Source organism: Musca domestica, unplaced genomic scaffold (genome assembly GCF_030504385.1).
Source record: "Musca domestica strain aabys unplaced genomic scaffold, Musca_domestica.polishedcontigs.V.1.1 27, whole genome shotgun sequence".
Lineage (NCBI taxonomy): Eukaryota > Metazoa > Arthropoda > Insecta > Diptera > Muscidae > Musca > Musca domestica.
In genome coordinates, this window is record NW_026712286.1 from 5,589,311 (window position 1) to 5,609,088 (window position 19,778).

Genomic DNA, 19,778 nt, shown 5'->3' on the forward strand with positions numbered 1-19,778 from the left:
ATGGAAGGAAAAGAAGCAGGTACTTTTTTGAATTTAAGACATGAAGGTAATTCCTTCTGCATAGAATTCTGTTGATAAAAATTTATTTTTATGTAGAAACAGAAGAGAATTTTTTTTTAATTAAAGAGTTAATTATTTGTAGACAAGTGTAATTTCCTTGTCATTATTTATATACAGCTTAATTTATGGAAAATCCCATGCCAGATTGTTGTTTGTATCATAAATTTTAAGTAGATGTGCATATAACCCCCTCCTCTCCCTACCAATGCCGTTTCTAACAAATCTCTTTCCCTCTCCCTCTCTCTGAACGCTGTTATCTTCATTCTTCTGTATTAAATTGTTAATATTAGTTTTACAACTGGAACAATAAATATCAGACATTTATCTCACAACGAAGAGATACGAACGCGTTTAATTTGTTTTTGCCAACGAAGAATCGTAAAAAATTGACAAGCTGCTTGGTATTCCTTGACAGAAGTCCGTCGGCCTTATCACTCACTTCACTTCATTCACTCAGTCACTTATCACTAATGTTGACATTTTTTTTTTTTGTTTTTTTTTTGCTATTGTGGCGTAAATTATATTTGGTTTTGTTGCAGTAATTTAGCTGTTGTATAGCGTTTTAATTAGTTTAATTGTCCTCAGTTTTTTGTTACTTTTTTCTTCGATTTAATAAAAGAAATGTGATTTCTTGTTCTCGGGGATGATAAGTTTTTTTCAGTTTTAAGTTGGTAATCATGGTAAAACTAAGAAGGTAACCTCATGCAATCATATGTTTGGAATTTTTTTTCAAAATTACAGGGTGTGATAAAAAAACAGGAACAAAGTCAAACGCCATATTTTTATCTTTTTTTAAAATGTCATTGAATAAAAACAAAAAATGTCGGAAATAGCATCAAATTTTGGAATAAGTTTAGATTTCTTCGAATTGGTCATCTTTGGCACGAATTATCAATGCCAGCCAATGAAACCGTCACACGCTGCCCGAATGTTGCTCTGCGGTATTTTGGCCCATTCCCGGCGAAGAGCTTACTTGAGGTGATCGACACTTTGTTATTTTTTTAGTGTCATCCTTGCTTTCCAAAATAGTGGATTACCAAAGTGTGTGATATTCTAATTGGAAAACAAGATATTTGAGATCAAAACCATGGATGTCAAGTCATCCCATAGACGCAGCAACAAAAAAAACAGGTCTCTCTTTGCCTACGTCAACAATCTCTCTCCCTGTCCAATTCGCTCACATCTCTTTTTGGACAACTATACCCACAACTCTCAATCATCTTTCAATTGGTTTTTTAACACTGCGTTTACACAAGACAGCTGAGTCTTTGTATGAATTTTCAAAATATGTTATAAATTTGACATCTTATTGGCAAATTACAGGGTGAGATAAAAAAAACTGTAACAAAGTCAAACGCCATCATTTTCACATTTATTTTAAAATTTTATTGAATGAAAGCAAATAAATGTCGGAAATTGCATCAAACTGTAGAATAAGCTTAGATTTGTTGGAATTGGTCACCTTTGGCACGAATTATGGCCCTCAAAAGGCCAATGAAACCGTCACACGTTGCCCGAATGTTGCTCTGCGGTATTTTGGCCCATTTCGGGCGAAGCGCTTGCTTGAGGTGATCGACACTTTGGTATTTTTTGGAGCCGCCAACCTTGCTTTCCAAAATACTCCAGACACAATAGTCCAACGGATAGGTATCCGGAGATTTTGGTGGCCATTGTGCGCTGGAAATGAAGCGAGGAACCTCGTTTTGTAACCATTCTTGGTTGGCTCGTGCTGAGTCCTATTGGAATGACCAAAATCTGCGATCAAAATTTTTGCGTACCCAAGGCTTTAATACGACCTCCAGAATATTTTCGCTATAATATTCGGTATTTATATGATGCCAAGGCCGATTAATACGAGCGGAGAGCGACCATCGGCTATTATGGCGTCCAACACCATCACCAGGGCCGGCGCTTGAGCTTTGGTGGCCAACCGAAGGTGCACATTTTCAGCTGACCTCTTTGGCAAGTAAACACGAGCGGATCATTTTGTTTATTTACAAACCGCTCGGCAACGAATGTTTTCTCATCGGATAAAACCAAATTCAGCAGTTCACGTCCTTCGGCCAAGCGAAGCAACTCTTTAGCTCTTTTGAATGTATTTTCTTTCCGTTGCGGTGTAAGTTCTTGCACTTTTTGGAATTTCAAAAGCTTTACCCCCAGCTCATTTTTCAATGTTTGCCGAATGGAATATTGCGATATGTTCAGCTCACGAACCATTTTTCGGCCACTGTAGTCTGAAGTTGGTTGTAGTTTTTTCATCTCACCCTGTGGTGTTCGAGGTGTTACAAACGGAATAATAAACTTTACATACCCTTTATGCTATGGTGGAGTGTATAAAAAATGCTTTACGAAACAAAAGGCAACGAGGAACGTTTTTAAACAAAGTTGATGATTTTCTTTGCTAAGTGGCAACCTTAAGAAGAATTGCCGTGTTAATGGAACTACAGCCAACTTCAAGTGAGAGACTTTAGAAAACAACTCCACAAGTCCTCCATTGTAGTACTATAAAATAAAGCTGGAGTATTTTTATAAAGACTTTTTCAAAATGACATTAAAAAAAGGAATCGGCCTCCTTTTTTAGTTAAGGTGAAGCTCTTTTGAATGGCTTAAGTCATCGACTGGCTTCTTCGTATAGGAGCAAAGGAGTCTTAGGTTCACATAGTTCGTTACCGTGGTATTGGTAGCATAGCCCGACCGACGTCAATGAAGTGGACGGAAGAAAACAGCAACATCAGCAGAAATGGTTGGAAAAGTAAAGAAACTACCTGATCGAAACCCGCGTAGCAGTGGCTGAAACATGGCTCGTGAGCTGAACAAAATTCTTCTGTCAAGGCGAAAATTTGTATTTTCGCCTCAAGCATGAATTTTGACATTTCATCCGATAAAATAACAGCTGTTTTTAGATTAATTCGCTCGAAGAAAGATCTTATAATTGGGCCATGATCCATTGTACATACAGATCAGAGATGGGAACCCGTTTTCTATGCAGGGAAATTTGCCATTGTAAATTACAGAAAATGCAGAGATGGGTATGCTTATTTGAAATGACTTTACCTTTTTAATTTTACCATGCTGTTCAGCTTCTAACAAACCAATCTCAGCTTCAATCTAAATTTTATAGCATCTTCATAAGCACCATTTAAAATTCATATCCTCTTCTCCAGAGTCAGGATATCCTTCCTTGGTGTGTCTATAGTGTTGTCTATAATTTCCATCAATTATTTATTTATTTTGTGTGTGTGTTTCTGTGTTTTCAACATTTAAATTTTATTTTAATATTGTCAAGTCAATTTCCATTTGTTTGATATGATTTATTTGCAATACAATTTAATTGCTGCCGTTGTTATTGTTATTCTTCTGCTTCTTCTTCTTGTTGTTCAATAAGTGTTATTTGTTTTTCGTAGTTTGTTATTATTTTACACAACAGTTAAATATCGCTTCCATATTTATTTAAGACTCATTTGACTTGCAAATGATTTTGAGGTTAAATCAATTTGAAATTAATGAAGGAAATTAACATAAATGGAATTTTAATTTACAAATTTAATTTGAGATTATTGTTGTTATTACATACATATTTGTTAACAATATGATTTGTAAATATTTTCGGAGAGCAAATAATAAAATAGCAAGGCTGAAATGAGCGTGGGGGAGAGAGGGCACTGACACTGAGAGTTGAAGGAAAGTTGAGAGATGAAAGCGAGTTACTTCCTTGTTATGAATATTTAAAGGTGCGAATACATAAAACGCTTTTTTGACTGGCTTATGCCATTGGCTGGCTTCTTCGGAAAAAATCAAAGGAGCCTTGGGCCAAAATCGAACTATGTTAACCTAAGACTCCTTTGTTCCTATACGAAGAAGCCAGCCAAATTTGCGCATTATATATTTCCACCCTTAAGGCATTCAAAAATCACATTAACTAAAAAAGGAGGCAGATTCCTTATTTTTTTAATGTCATTTGGAAAAAGTCTTTATAAAAATACTCCAGCTTTCTTTCAAAGTATTACAATGGAGGACTTGTGGAGTTGTTTTCTAAAGTCTCTTACTTGAAGTTGGCTGTAGTTCCATTAATACGGCAATTCTTCATAAGGTTGCCACTTAGCAAAGACAAACACCAACTTTGTATAAAAACGTTCCTCGTATGTCTTTTGTATTGTAAAGTATTTTTTATACCCTCCACCATAGTATGGAGGATATATTAAGTTTGTCATTTGTAACACCTCGAAATATACACTTTAGATCCCATAAAGTATATATATTCTTGATCAGCATAAAATTCTATGTCGATTTAGCGTTGACCGTCCGTCTATCCGTCTGTTGAAATCACTCTAGCTTCTGAACGAAATGAAGTAGGTTGATAAAATTTTACTCAAATGTGTATTATGTGTGCAGAACTTCTGGTTTTGAAAATAGGCCATACAGATCCACGTTTTGGTATAACCACCATATAATGGTACCTCCCTTTTTGGGTATTTTGTTGATTTTAGCGACATTATTTACCGGAATTGTTTTAAATTTGGTATTTGAAGTTCGTAATTGATACTCCAGCCTAAGACAGAACATTGTCTGTGCAAGTCCACGTCTTCGTATAGCCCCCATATAACGGTACCTCCCGATATTCGGTATTTTGATGATTTTAGCGACATTATTTACGGTAATTGTTTCAAATTTGGTATTTTAAGTTCGTAACGGATACTACATCCTAAGACAAAAAATTATCTATGCAGGTCCAGGTCTTCGTATAGCCCTCATATAACGGTATCTCCCGATATTGTTTATTTAGATGATTTTAGAGACATTATTTGCCGGAACTATTTCAAATTTGGTATTTGAAGATCGTAATGGATACTACAGCCTGCGACAGAAAATTGTCTGTGCAAGTCCACGTCTTCGTATAGCCCCCATATAACGGTACCTCCCGATATTGTTTATTTTGATGATTTTAGAGACATTATTTGCCGGAATTGTTTCAAATTTGGTATTTGAAGTTCGTAATGGATACTACAGCCTTCGACAGAAAATTGTTTTTGCAGGTTCACGTCTTCTTATAGCCCCCATATAACAGTACCTCCCCATATTCGGTATTTTGATGATTTTAACGACATTTTTCGCCGGAATTGTTTCAAATTTGGTATTTGATGTTCATAATAGGTACTACAGCCTGTGACAGAAAATTGCCTGTGCAGGTCCACGTCTTCGTATAGCCCCCATATAACGGTACCTCCCCATATTCGGTATTTTGATGATTTTAACGACATTATTTACCGGAATTGTTTCAAATTTGGTGTTTAAAGTTCGTAATGGATACTACAGCCTATGACAGAAAATTGTCTGTGCAAGTTCACGTCTTCGTATAGCCCCCATATAACGGTACCTCCCGATATTCGGTATTTTGATGATTTTGGCGACATTATTCACCGGAATTGTTTCAAATTTGGTATTTGATGTTCCTAATAGGTACTACAGCCTGTGACAGAAAATTGTCTTTGCAGGTCCACGTCTTTTTATTGCCCGCATATAACGGTACCTCCCGATATTCGGTATTTTGATGATTTCAGCTACATTATTCACCGGAATTGTTTCAAATTTGGTATTTGAAGTTCGTAATGGATACTACAGCCTACGACAGAAAATTGTCTATGTAGGTCCAGGTCTTCGTATAGCCCCCATATAACTGTACGTCCCCATATTCGGTATTTTGTTGATTTTAGCGACATTATTTACCGGAATTGTTTTAAATTTGGTGTATGAAGTACGTAATAAATACTACGGCTTAAGACAGAAAATGGGTCATGTTGGTCCACGTCTTCGTATAGCCCCCATATAACGGTACCTCCCGATATTCGGTATTTTGATGATTTTAGCGACATTATTCACCGGAATTGTTTCAAATTTGGTATTTGAAGTTCGTAATGGATACTACAGCCTACGACAGAAAATTTTATTTGCAGGTTCACGTCTTCTTATAGCCCCCATATAACGGAACCTCCCCATATTTTAATGATTTTAGCGACATTTTTCAACAGAATTGTTTCAAATTTGGTATTTGAAGTTCGTAATGGATACTACAGCCTATGACAGAAAATTGTCTGTGCAAGTCCACGTCTTCGTATAGCCCCCATATAACGGTACCTCCCCATATTCGGTGTTTTGATGATTTTAGCGATTTTTTCATCGGAATTGTTTCAAATTTGGTATTTGATGTTCCTAATAGGTACTACAGCCTGTGACAGAAAATTGTCTATGCAGGTCCAGGTCTTCTTATAGCCCCGATGTAACGGTACCTCCCTATATTCGGTATTTTGATTATTATAGATACATTATTACCGTTTTTTTAAGTTTCGCATTTGAATATTGTTATGACTTATGACCAACGTTGCCTATTCAGGTCCACGTCGTCATATAGACCCTTAATATAACGGCTATATTCGATATTTTTAAGATTTTAAAAGATTTTTTTATGGATTTTTTTTATTTGTTCTATTTATTTATTTATTTATTTATTTATTTTTTTTTTTTTTTTTTGAAAATTGGCGAATTGTTTCCCTTTTTGTGGAGGGCATTCAAAGTTCATCCCGGCTGAACTTACAGCTTTTTTTCTCGTTTTTCATTAAAAAAATTAAATTTCAAAATTAGTTTGACAGTTCATTGTCCCATCAGCTGTGTCGACTCGTTCACCTGTATTCTTCTACCATGGTCTGCTGCCTTACGTTTGCGTGAAGTCTCTTACTTGAAGTTGGCTGTAGTTTCATTAACACAATATTTCTTCATAAGGTTGCCACCTACATAAAATGAAAACCACCAACTTTGTTAAAAAACGTTCCCTGTCAACTTTTATGTGGCGCTCCCGATTTCAAGTTAAGTCGGTCCCGACCGACGCTAGGTTTTTCTTTACATTTTTTTTAAATATTTTTCTCTCCTTCAAAACTAAGTTAATTTTCCTTCAGAAAAGGAGCACAATTTTAAAAAAATATTTTTTTGTTATAAATATATTTTGTTAATGTGTAACGTTCCTTCTGAGTCGTACTCTAAATGACAACGTTTTATATCTTTAAAAATCAATACTTATTAATGAGAATCCTTCCCCCATGATATTTTTCCCTAAAATATTTTAATATTTGTGTCGCATTTTAAGTACTTGATTGATTAGCTGGTCTTTGCTGTCAATCAATCACAAGACATTTTTTGTTATGGTTTCACTCTTTTTTTTCATTTCAATTGATAAAAATATATCAGTTCCCAAAACTTCCACTATACGTCATTATCATTAGTGACAGATAGCTATCTATCACACACCTCGATTTTATTGTACCTAATTCCTATTAAAATAGATTTGTTTTAATTGCAATCTAAAAATCTGTTTTTTTTTCTTCAAAAGTCAGATATTTTTAATTGCTCAAATGTCGAAATTAATTCACCATATAGTGCGCGAGATAAGAATTTTTAAGTTACCAAGTGTATCAGTTTATAGGTATTGTAAAAACCCCCATTTTTTAATTGCACCCCCAATTGACACACCTAATAATTTGTGCTGTGATTTTTCGCAAGTCTTTAAACTATTGAGTTTCTGGCGACAATTTGTGTGCTGAGTTGCTAATTTCAAAACTATGACAACGACTGGATCATCCTTAGCTGCTTGGTATTTGATTGTCAGTCATTCATTGCTACCGACTGCTAGTCATTAATTGTTGCTAATCGTTGTTTTTTGTGGCAAAACCAGTTAATGCATTTCATTAACAACCTTAGAATTTAATGAACTTTCACGTCCATGGAAATAACCGCTTTGCGTGTGCGTAATATTTATGTTATGTTTACCTTACCCTTACGTTACAACTAACTATTTCCTCTCTACACAGTGAGTACAACAAACCAAAATACTGCTACATTTCTCACATCTCCAGTGTCTCTTATCCATTCCTCTCGTAAAACAACGAGATCACTTCGTTTGTGATGACAGTTCTTTGTGCCCGTGCAAAGGCGAGTGTGTATATGTGTGTGTGTGTGCGTATGTACATTTCTGGGTTTACCTGGCCAGAATGAAAAACAGACAACCTGTCGTACCTTTTGTTTACACTTCTACATACCAACAACAACAAGAACAACAGCAATAACAAAAAAGTATCTCTCTACCGAATCAGACAACAACAAGAAAGCAAGAAAAAACAACCAAACAACGATCGTTGACGACGATGTTGTCGCCGTTGTCATCAGCTCTTATGTCGTGAAGTGGTTATATTTTGTTGTTGTTGTTGTTGCTGCTATGGCTGGGGTTGCCTCCCCAAGCAGCTCTTAAAAAACTGAAGCAAAACAGTTAAATAAAGTACAAAAAATTATTGCAAACAAAACAGTTTAGTTAATTGTTGTAAACATTGGCGAGCGGTTTATATTTTTTCCACTGGCAGTTCTTCCGATCCTGAGGTGTTTGGAAAAAGTTACAAAATTAAAGACAAAATTTAGTTAAAGAAAATATTTCCCAAAAACCGCTTCTCCGTTTGCGCGCCATTTTCGTCTAACCGGTCAAAAATCTCTCGATTTTTTTTCGGTATTTTTAAATGTAAACAAATATCTAAACTTGTTTTTTTTTCTGAAACAAGCATTTTAATTTAACGAAAAAAAAAATATTAGAATTAACAAAAGTGTTCAATGGAAAACCTTGTGAATAATATTAATGACTAAGTGTTGATACGAAAAAAATAAGTTATTTAAATAACAGTTAACGAGTTAAATAAAACAAAAATGGAATTGGAACAACAAAAAAACATGTGGTCCCGGTCTAAAATAAATGTGACAATGAAAATTGTGGAAAAAATCGGGATAATGTGTAGTGGCTTCTGAAATGAAAAAGGACTTTTGTGGAAAGATATAACATTTGTAAGGAAGGAATGTTCTTATTAAAAAGAGCAGATTTTTTCCAAAAATTGGTAAATTTCTTCATAGAAAACTAACTTATATCTAGATTTTTTTTTGTTTTTTTTTTTTTCAAATAAATTAAATTTTTCTTAAAAAACCAGTAAAGGAAGTGAAAAAGTTGGTTGGCGGCGACTTTATGATACCCCACATCCCTTTGCATATTTAGTAGAGCTTCATATAACAAATAATAAATATAGAGCCATAGATATATCTGAACCGATTTTCACCAAATTTGACATACATGTTTCTATGCTCAATTTGGTCGCAAGTGCCAAATACCATCTCATTTGGGCTAATACTGCACGTTTGGTGCACAATAAAAGGTAAATCGGACGAAGATATCTATGGGAGCCATATCCAAATCTGAACCGATCTCGATAAAATTTGGCAAAGATATTTCTGTGCTGTATTTGGTATATTACCCCAAATATCGTTGTTACAGAGTGCATATTACGGCTGCGTAGGGGAAAAATATCAAATCGGATGAATAATATATTTGCGAGCTATAACTATATCTAAACCGATTTCGTTTAAATTTGACATACTTATTTCCAGGCCTAATTTGGTCGTACTAGCAAAATTCCATATTATTTAGACTGATATTACACGTTTGGTGCACAAAAACAGGCAAATCGGACGAAGATATATATGGAAGCTATATCTACATTTTCAAGGATTATCTCCAATTTTAATAGGGCCCATCCTTGGGCCAAACAAATGACTTGTGCAAAATTTCATCTGAATCGGGCAATAAATGCGACCTGTACTTTGTTTACAAATATACCTGGACAGGCAGACGAACGGAAACGCCGATACCTCTGGACCTAGATAAGGCATTGGCACAAATTGCAGCATTTTGGAAAGGTAAGAGTGTCAGCTATAATTTGGCGTCAATTTTGTTGACACGGGTTCTTCTTCGACTTTTTGGGGGTTTTATAAAAAATCCGGGTCCAAAAAAACGATAATTTGGCTATAATTTACGAACCGCTTATAAATAACCCCCATCATTATTGTCTATATCGGGTAAGGGGATCCAGGTCTAGCCCGAGTCTTGAACTCTGGCCAAAAATCTTGGGACCCGGGTGCGTCCCACAAGAAAAAAAATAGTTTCGCGGAATCAGAGTAAAAATACCCACGTCTGGAAAAAATCGAATAGTTTTTAGCAAACTAGAGTTGTTCCAACGTTTATTAGCGAAACAGATGTGCCACAAAGAGCTCTTTTTCCGACTTTTTGGAGGTTTTATAAAAAAATCCTGGTCCATAAAACTATAATTTGATTATAATTTCCGAACCGCTTTTTATTGTCTCCATCGAGTAAGTGAATCCAGTTCTAGCCCGGGTCTTGAACCCAGACTTTCGGGTCAAAAATCTGGGGTCCCAGGTATTTCAGCCAAGAAAAAACAGTTTCGCGGAATCCGGATAAAAATACCTATCTCTGGAAAAAATCGGAAAGTTTTCACTAAAGTAGGGTTGTTCCAACGTTTGTTAGCTAAACAGAGAAACAGAAGCATTTTCGTCATTACTATTGGTATTTATCTATTGAATTTCATCTAATTTCCAAAATTAGTTCTTTGCCTGCTCCCTCTGCTTCTGTACCTACAAAAAATAAAAGATAGATCGTTTTGACGAAGTCTCCAACTTGAAGTTGGCCGTAGTTCCATCAACACAACATTTCTTCAGAAGGTTGCCACCTAGCAAAGAAAATCGTTAACTTTGTTTAGAAGCGTTCCTTGTTGAATCAGACGTTGTGAGAACATAGGTAGGCGCATCGACACAGCTGCTGGGACAATGAACTGTCAAACCAATTTCGGAATTGAAAATGTTGAATGAAAAATTATTTAAATTTGTAAAAATTGTTCAAAAAAATAACGTCGTATAAGAAAACATAAAAAACTATTTATTTTTGAAGAAACATTCAAAATTTTTTGACATATCAATGTTTCCAAGCGTTGATGCATCTACCTGTATTCTTCTACCATGGTTCTCACGAAGTCTCTTACTTGAAGTTGGTTGTAGTTCCATCAACACAACATTTCTTCAGAAGGTTGCCACCTAGCAAAGAAAATCGCTAACCTCCCTTAAAAGTGTTCCTTGTTGAATCAGGCGTTGTGAGTGTACATTCCTTATTCGAAAAATCTCTTCTCCTCAGAGAAATAGTACTCTCTTTTAAAAAAGGGTGCGGATATTTATAAAAGTAACTGTACGAAAGTAGTTTTGCTCTTGTCAGAAAAATTGTGTCTTTCTTCAACGAAGTGGAATATTTCCTCAAGGAAAGGGTACATTAGTTCTAACGGAAGGAATTTTTTCTCCAAACATTTTATCTTTGAAGAAAAGCATCATTCCATTTAGGAATGACCACTTTTGGGTGAAGAAAAATGTTGCAGCCTTAAGGTGAGGATACATAAAACGCTTTCTCGAGTGGCTTAAGTCATCGGCTGGCTCCTTCGTAGAATAGAAAAGGAGTTTTAGGTTGACTTAGTTCGATTTTGGCCCTACGCTCCTTTGTTATTTTCCGAAGAAGCCAGCCTATGACTTAAACCTGTCAAATAATCGTTTTATGTATTCTCTCCTTTAGAATTTTACGCTGCGAGTATAAAGGAGTTTTAGGTTGTCCTAGTTCGAATTTGGCCCTTCGCTCGCTTGTTCTTTTCCGAAGAAGTCAGCCGATGACTTAAGCCTGTCAAATAAACGTTATATGTATTCTCTCATTTAGAATCTCTACACTACGATTGTAAAGGAGTTTTAGGTTGACTTAGTTCGATTTTGGCCCTACGCTCCTTTCTTCTTTTCCGAAGAAGCCAGCCTATGACTTAAGCCAGTCAAATAAACGTTTTATGTATTCTCTCCTTTAGAATCTCTACACTACGAGTGTAAGGAGGACACCCACAGACTTTGCCAATAGCGTGGTAGAATGAAGAAGTTACAGTCATGCAATCATATGTTCAGAATTTTTTCAAAATTATTTATTTGACAACATCTCATTGTCAAAATTTATACTTGTACATCACAATCAGAGATGGGAGACATACACAAATCAGAGATGGGAACCTCTTTTCTATGCAGTGAAATGTAACAAGGTAAATTACAGAAAATGCAGAGATGGATATGCTTATTTGAAACGACTTCTACCTACCTTCTTCATTTTATTATGGTCAATAGATTTCTTTTACGATAATGGCTCATTTCTCTAAAAAGATGGTGAGTTAGCTTAGGCGAAAATAGTACTTTTACGGAATTGAAAGCTTTTGAAAACTTGTGCATACCGGGGTAAGTGTATTTAAGTCCGTCTCGATTCAAGTAAATTTAAATTGCCAATCCTTATGAAGGGGATGAGCACTGCAAAATACATCATATGTAAACATATTGTAAGTGTCATCATCTCAAGGTGACTGATTTGACACTCGACACGTTATCAGTTGAGGGTACTCTCCCCAAAAGAAAGTTACATTTTCTTAGAAGAATTTCCATCTGTTGCTAGGTTCCACAATCTCACGTGCCCCAGCCATGAGATTGGAGGACGCCATGACTTTCATTCATTATAAAATGTAAAAAGAAAACAATATACAAATCTACCAACTTTCAACAAATTCATTGTGACTAATGAATGATTTACACCGGCTCAGTTTGTTTGCTTTGCAAATTTTTTCCCCAGTTTAACGGCATTTAATGCAACGCAAAATGTCTATTAACATTTAATTTATCTAAATGTAAAGTTTTAGGTTAACCTTAGAAAAATAAAAACAACAACAAATAAATATTTATATGAGAAATGATTTTGTTATTGATTTTTAAGTGGATGTTGTTTTTTGCATTACTGCGGCTTTTGTTGCTATGGATTTAACGAATTAAACGAAATAGAAGAGGAAACAACGTGATAATGTATTCAATTTTGTGACGATAAAATTATGCCTGGCACAGGTTTGATGTTGTGGAGGGAGGTCGCTGCCTGTTTTTGTATACTTTCAAGATTTACAAAAATTTGTTCAAAAAAAATTCAGAAAGTTTTAAAAACACTTGGATTTGTTTTTAATCATATGCATAGAAGAGCTTCAGCGAAAGCTGAAATCTAATCAATTATTTAAAATACTTCAGAATATTGATTAGCGCTACGAAACAAATTCTCTCACTGTCTTCGAAGCCCATACTCATCGAGGCTAGCAACTCAGGCAGAAAATACTTTAATGAGTGTTTGTTTACCCTCCATCTCAGGTGTAATTCTTTTAAGCCCACCCCTCTCCCACTTCGGGGTGTGTGTGTGTGGTTTGTGGATTCTCCTATTAGCTTCGTCTAGCTAATGAATGAACGACTGAATGGCTAATGGTCAATAGACAATTTGTGCAAATAGATAAATCGACAGAGATATGTGCACCCGCGGAAAATATTGACACACTTAACAAATCTCATTAAATGCAAATATACCTTGAAATAATTTTCAAATTGACGTCATCCGACGTTTTGAGAACGTTGTAAAGTGCACGTAGATATATTGGTTTCTATGTGGGGGGAGAAAGGAATGTCAAAAGGGAGCTAGAAAGGAAATGAGGAGATTTAGATTTTTTAAAATTTTACCACATCAATGCTCCCAAGCGTCAATGCATCCACCTGCATTTTTCTACCATGGAAGTGAAATTGGTCTTAAGGTGAGAATACATAAATACATTTTTTGACTGGTTTCAGTCATTATCTGGCTTCATCGGAAAATAATAAAGAAGCCTAGAACCGAAATCGAACTAAGTCTACCCACAACTCCTTTGTTCCTCTACGAAGAAGACTTAAGCCAGTATAAAGCCTTTTATGTACTCTCATCATTAGTTACATCAACACAACATTTTTAAGAAGGTTGACACCTAGCATAAAGCGTTTCTTTTTGACATGAACGTTGTGATTCTACATTCGTTTTTAAAAGACCTGCTGCCTTTGCTTCTGTAGGCACAAGAAAAAGGAACAATTCTCTTACTTGAAGTTGGCCGTAGTTCCATCATCACGACATTTCTTTAGAAGGTTGCCACCTAGCAAAGAAACTGAAACTTTTTCTAATAATTGACTTCTTCATATCATAAATTTAAATGAAAATATGTTAAAACTAGTTTTTGGCCTGATGTCGAATAGATCTTATTCGTGGTAGAAGAATACAGACGCATCTAGGTAGATAGAAAAGAAAATGTAACTTTTGTTTGCTTGACTTGTTGATATCATAACTTTAAATGCAAATATGTTGAGACTAAAATTTGGCCTGACTTGGCCTCTATCGCCATGATTTTCAATACTTCGTCTGCAACAGCAATTCTCTTAAATATAAGCAACAAGCATGGCGCCCATTACCTCCTCAATTTCCGATACTTTGGATTTACTACAGAACTCTTCGGCGTTAATAAATAAACTCAAACAACTGGTATTGGGTGTCGATTCTACACTGATCAACATTTCAGTGGATCACAAGGAATTTTAAATCTCATTGGTCACGGGTGGTCAGCGATATATGGATTGGTATAATACTGAATACGGCTCTGATATCCCCTTATGATATGTCGCAAAATATGGCCCGCGAAGACTTCAAGCGGCTTTTGTACCGACACCTTTAGGATGCCTTTCACTCCCACGCTGTTTTTACCGGCATACTTTAAACACCTGATGTAATAACTTTAAATGCAAATATGTTAAAATAGAATTCTCGGTACAAAGTGACGGTTAAAATGTCCAGCAGTCATTTGAGGCCTTTTCCTAAAACGAAAATATAAGAAACAAATAATAAAGTTATAAATAAATTATTCTACAATGGGGCGCCCCATCTAAACAAAAAGAAACAAATCTTTCTAGTTGATCGAATTTGAATATTTTTTCAAAATTTTCAATTTCAAAATTGATTTGACAGTTATTTGTCCCAGTAGCTGTGTCGATGCGACTACCTATATTAGTCTACCATGGTTCCAACATAAAAAAGGGTTGTCATTACCAACTTGACAAATGAACTTATCTTTTTAATTATACTATGGACTTTTGGGACTTTTTTATAAACATAATTTTTCCTTGTCCGTCTCTCTCTCCCTCTCTTCTAGATATTGTCCCCTTAATTAATATTTGTAATTTCCCTTACAAAAATATATCGGTCACAGATAATCAAGTACTCTGTCATAACCTCTTTTCCTTGTCAAGTATTGCCGCAAATCACTTGCAATTTAGCCATGCCAGTGGATTTCTATATATAGAATATATTTCGTGCTTTACTTGCGGTTGTCCATTAACTGTCATCAAGTTATTGACTTCTGTGAATTTGTAACAGATAAAAAAATGAACAACACCAACCACATTGTCATATCTGCCTGTTCAGCGCATATGCCGCGACATACTGTCACACGTAAATAAATAAATAAATATCTCTGGACAAATTTGTGGTAATAATTAACAGAGATTTATTTTTTCAATTTTTATTGCAAGAATACAGCACACAAAAAAATACATATCAATTATTTTTTATGGCTTGCAATATCTGATGACAGATATTGATTTCGTTATGTGGCGGAGTTTATAAATGAAAATTGGGGGATACTACAGTTACAGTACAGTGAAGACGACAAATAATTTAGGTAGTGGATAAAGGAAAATTATCCAATAAACCAGAGCTCCAACAGTCAACACAATATTTGCTGAAGCGGTCATCCTGAATTAAGGTGTTTAGGGTTTAGGGTTTGTAAAGAAACAAAGGAGTTTTAGGTTAACTTATTTCGATTTTGGCCCTACGCTCCTTTGTTCTTTTCCAAAGAAGCCAACAGATACCTTAAGGCAGTCAAGAAAGGCTTTTATGTATTATCAACTTTAGAATTGAATAGTTCAAGAAGGAACTAGTTCATTCTGTTCGCTCCAGTTCACGAAATAATAGCGCGTTTAGACTTACTAAATCGAGTGGATCTCAAAGGTGAGAATACATAAAACGTTGTTTTGACTGGCTTATGTCATCGGCTGGCTTCTTCGGAAAAGGACAAATGAAGCGTAGGGCGAACTATAACATACCTTTAGGACTTTCATTCACTTATTCCGAGTCTTTAAGGTGAGACTATATAGAACAATTTTTTTTAATGGCTTAAGTCATCGCCTGACTTCTGAGAACATAGGAGTTTTTTTTCGTAAAAGAAACAAGGAGTTTTAGGTTAACTTAGGTCAATTTCGACCCATAATTTATACTTGCTCACCCTACACTCTTTTGTACTTTTGCGAAAAAAATCAGCCGATGACTGAAAGGTGAGAATACTTAATACGCTCTTTAGACTGGCTTAAGTTATCGGCTGGCTTCTTTGTAGAGGATCAAAGGAGTTTTAGGTAGACTTAGTTCGATTTTGGACCACGACTCCTTTTATCCGAAAAAGCCAGCCAAAAAAGCGTTTTATGTATTCTCACCTTAAGCCAGTAAAAAACTAACTCTTTATGTTCTCACCTTTACTACTTCATGAATTATGATTTCAATTCTGATCCGAACAATTGAACTCAAAAGTGAACTATGAAACACAAATTGGGAACTAGTTCCGTGGAAAGAGCTGAACTAAAAGAAAGCTCACTAAAATGAACTAGAATATCCAAATCTACCCTGAAATACCTAACAAGGAGCAAAGTAGAAAGATATCGATCCAGCTTCTGGAACAATGGATTGTCAAACCAATTTTGAAATTTAAACATTTAAATGAAAAAATATTAAAATTTGTTGAAAAATGCTTATCATAAAATGCTTATCATAATTGGCGTCGTATAAAAATCTATTAATTTTTGAAAAAAATGTTTGATATTTCAATATTCAAAGACTTGAAGCATGTACCTGCATTATTCTACCATGACAAAGCGGGAGACTCGGTTAAACTTGACATGACGTATTGTCAAATATTTATATCATGGTAGAAGGATACAGGTAGTCGCATCGACACAGCTGCTGGGACAATGAACTGTCAAACTAAATTTGAAATTGAAAATTTTGAATGAAAAATTATTCAAATTTGTAAAAAATGTTGAAAAACGAATATCATAATAATCTCCGATTGTCGTCGTATAAGAAAACATATACAAATCTACTTGATTTTGAAAAAAACATTTCAAAATTTTTGACATATCAATGATCCCAAGTGTTGATGCATCTACCTGAATTTTTCTACCATGATTTACATATATTTTTGAGGTCTCAAATTTTGAGATCTTAAGAATCGCTCAAGTAATTCTTTTAGAATGTGGTGCAAAATTGTTGATCATTTTCAGAATTATCCACCACTAACCAGATTTTTTTCCACAATTTCTCAAACAAAACACTTTATTTATTTATTTAATTGATTTTATTTTTATTATTACAGTTCGCATATTGTTGAACATTAAAAATAATCCAAAAAAAGAAACATTTTCGCATCAAAGCTTAAAAAGAAAAACAAAAGTATAGCAACAAAATTAATTAACATTTCGGTGCTAATGAAAATCCTACCACACCAGGCGTAGACAAAAAACGCAACGCAAAAATAACAACAAATTATTAAACAAAATATTTATTAAATACAAAAAAAGTGGCAAATAAAAGTATTAACTCTGGAACCTTTGGCAAAGTTGTGATAGTAACGCTTGAGTGTGAAATCAATAAAACGAAAAGATTCAGTAACAACATGACAACGAATAACTAAAGACGAAATATTGAAAAGTTAAAAAAAGAAAATAAAGAACAGTGTATCAAACAATTGCAAAACAAAAAATAATAATTAAAAACCATAAATCATTACTATATTCGAAAGTGATCTACGCAACAGACTCCAACAACATGACTGACTTATTGACAAATGCCACCGCCGCTGCAACGGCAATTCTCTCAAATATCAGCACCACAACTGTGGCACCCATTGCCTCCTCAATTTCGGATGCTTTGGATTTGGATTTACTACAAAACTATTCGGTATTGATAAATAAACTGGAACAACTGGCATTGGGCGTCGACTCAACACTGGCCAATATTTCAGTGGACCACAAGGAATTTGAAATCTCTTTGGCCAATGGGGGTACGGTCGATTTGCTCGGCGATCCCATTGCCTCAAGTCGTGCCGGCCCACCACGCATCACATATGCCAAAGGCCTGGACGAGGCCGACTATTCACGGGTGGTCAGTGATATATGGATTGGTATAATACTGACATTACTCATTGTATCTGTGATATTTTTTATATGTGCCTGCTTTTTGTATCACAAATTTCAACAATGGAAAAATTCATGTGAGTATTTTTTAAGGCCGGAGATATTTTTTGTTAAAATCTTAAAATTTGGTTAACACAAAAAGTGCAATTATTTATATCCAGCTCCGCATTTTCTGTAATTTACCTCGTCAATTTCAATTTTATTGAATTTCCGATTTTTGCATTTATAAAGGAGCCCTAAATATATATTTTAATGAGATATTGTCAAAGGCGTAATTTCGAAAAAATATATATTTGGACATATGATTGCGCAAGGTTACCTTCTTAATTGTACCATGGCATGAAATATATGCCTCTTTTTAGGCCTCATCTCTTTCCCAAGATGTTTTTTCGGCATAATTTAAACGTTTGATGTAATAACTTTAAATGCAAATATGTTAAAATAAGAGTCTCGGTACAAAGTGATTCCAATATTGTCTAGCCGTCATCTGTGGTCTTTTCCTGAAAAGTTATAAGAAACAAGAAGTGAAGTTATAAATAAATAGCTCTACACTATGGCGCCCAATCTTAATAAAAAGAAACTAATCTTCATGACCAAAAATTTGTTCAATTTGCAACATTAGCTGAAGTATAAATCTACCGGGATACGTGAAACAAAATTGAATGGTCGAGTGCAATAGTTCTTGTTCATTTCATACTACAAATTAAGCATTTTATATGACCTATTTACATTGACATATATTTTAGGAGTAGATTTAATAATAGACAACAGCAGTCTCCGTCATGAAGTCTCAGATACTTTTTTCCTTCTGAAATGCTTAGAACATCCGCTGGCTTCTTTGTAAAAGAACAAAGGTACGTAGGGCGAACAAGTATGAATTAAGGTTCGAAATTGAACTAAGTCAATCTAAAATTTCTTTGCTCTTTTACGAAGAAGCTAGCCAATGACTTAAAGGTGAGATGCACAATCCACTGTTTTGACTGACTTAAGTCATCGGATGGCTTTTTCGTTCAGGAACAAAGGAGTTTTAGGTTAACTTATTTCGATTTTAGCCCTATGCTCCTTTGTTCTTTTCCGAAGAAGCCGGTCGATGACGCAAACAAGTCAAAAAAGCATTTTATATATTCTCACCTTAATACTGGCTAAATTTTATCATAAGCTGCCTGACATCATATGGTATAAGGTTGTTTCCGCCAAAAAAACTCCATTGTAAACATACTATAATTTCTAATCGCGTTATGTGTTCCTTGGTGAAATAGTTCCAATATTTATTCAACGAATGGAACTATGGGGAGTAGATCAAAATGTTTTATTTAATTTTTCTAGGTTTTTGCCATGGTAAACGAATACAGGTAGACGGATCGACACAGCTGCTGGGACAATGAACTTTCAAACCAATTTTGGAACTGAAAATTTTGAATGAAAAAAATATTGAAATTTTGTAAAAAATTTTGAAAAATTCATGTCATAACAATCTCAGATTGGCGTCGTATAAGAAAACATATGAAAATCTTCTAAAGTTTGGATGCTATGTCACTTTTTCTAAAAAAAAATATTTTCATATCTGAAATATTTACGTATGACGAGTGGCATATTTTACAAAAATAATAAATAATCTATTATCTTCGGCATTCCTAGGCAAATAAAACAGTTATGTGTTC

General features: G+C 34.8%; 1 protein-coding gene across 3 annotated transcripts in view; it reads left to right on the plus strand.

Annotated features, from left to right (window-relative positions):
* LOC101893674 (protein commissureless 2 homolog) overlaps nucleotides 1–19,778 on the plus strand; it is an 88,656-nt gene that overhangs the window by 34,738 nt on the left and 34,140 nt on the right. The window contains exons 1-2 of one of the 3 annotated variants that reach the window (XM_059124019.1): nucleotides 8,383–8,478; nucleotides 17,298–18,194. The exons of 1 other annotated variant lie outside the window; for it this stretch is intronic. In XM_059124019.1, the coding sequence (XP_058980002.1) occupies nucleotides 17,750–18,194 (445 nt within the window). In that variant the 5' untranslated portion in view covers nucleotides 8,383–8,478; nucleotides 17,298–17,749. Of the gene's footprint in view, nucleotides 1–8,382; nucleotides 8,615–17,297; nucleotides 18,195–19,778 lie in introns of those variants that run through there. One more of the 3 variants, XM_005175802.4, reaches the window with a different exon arrangement.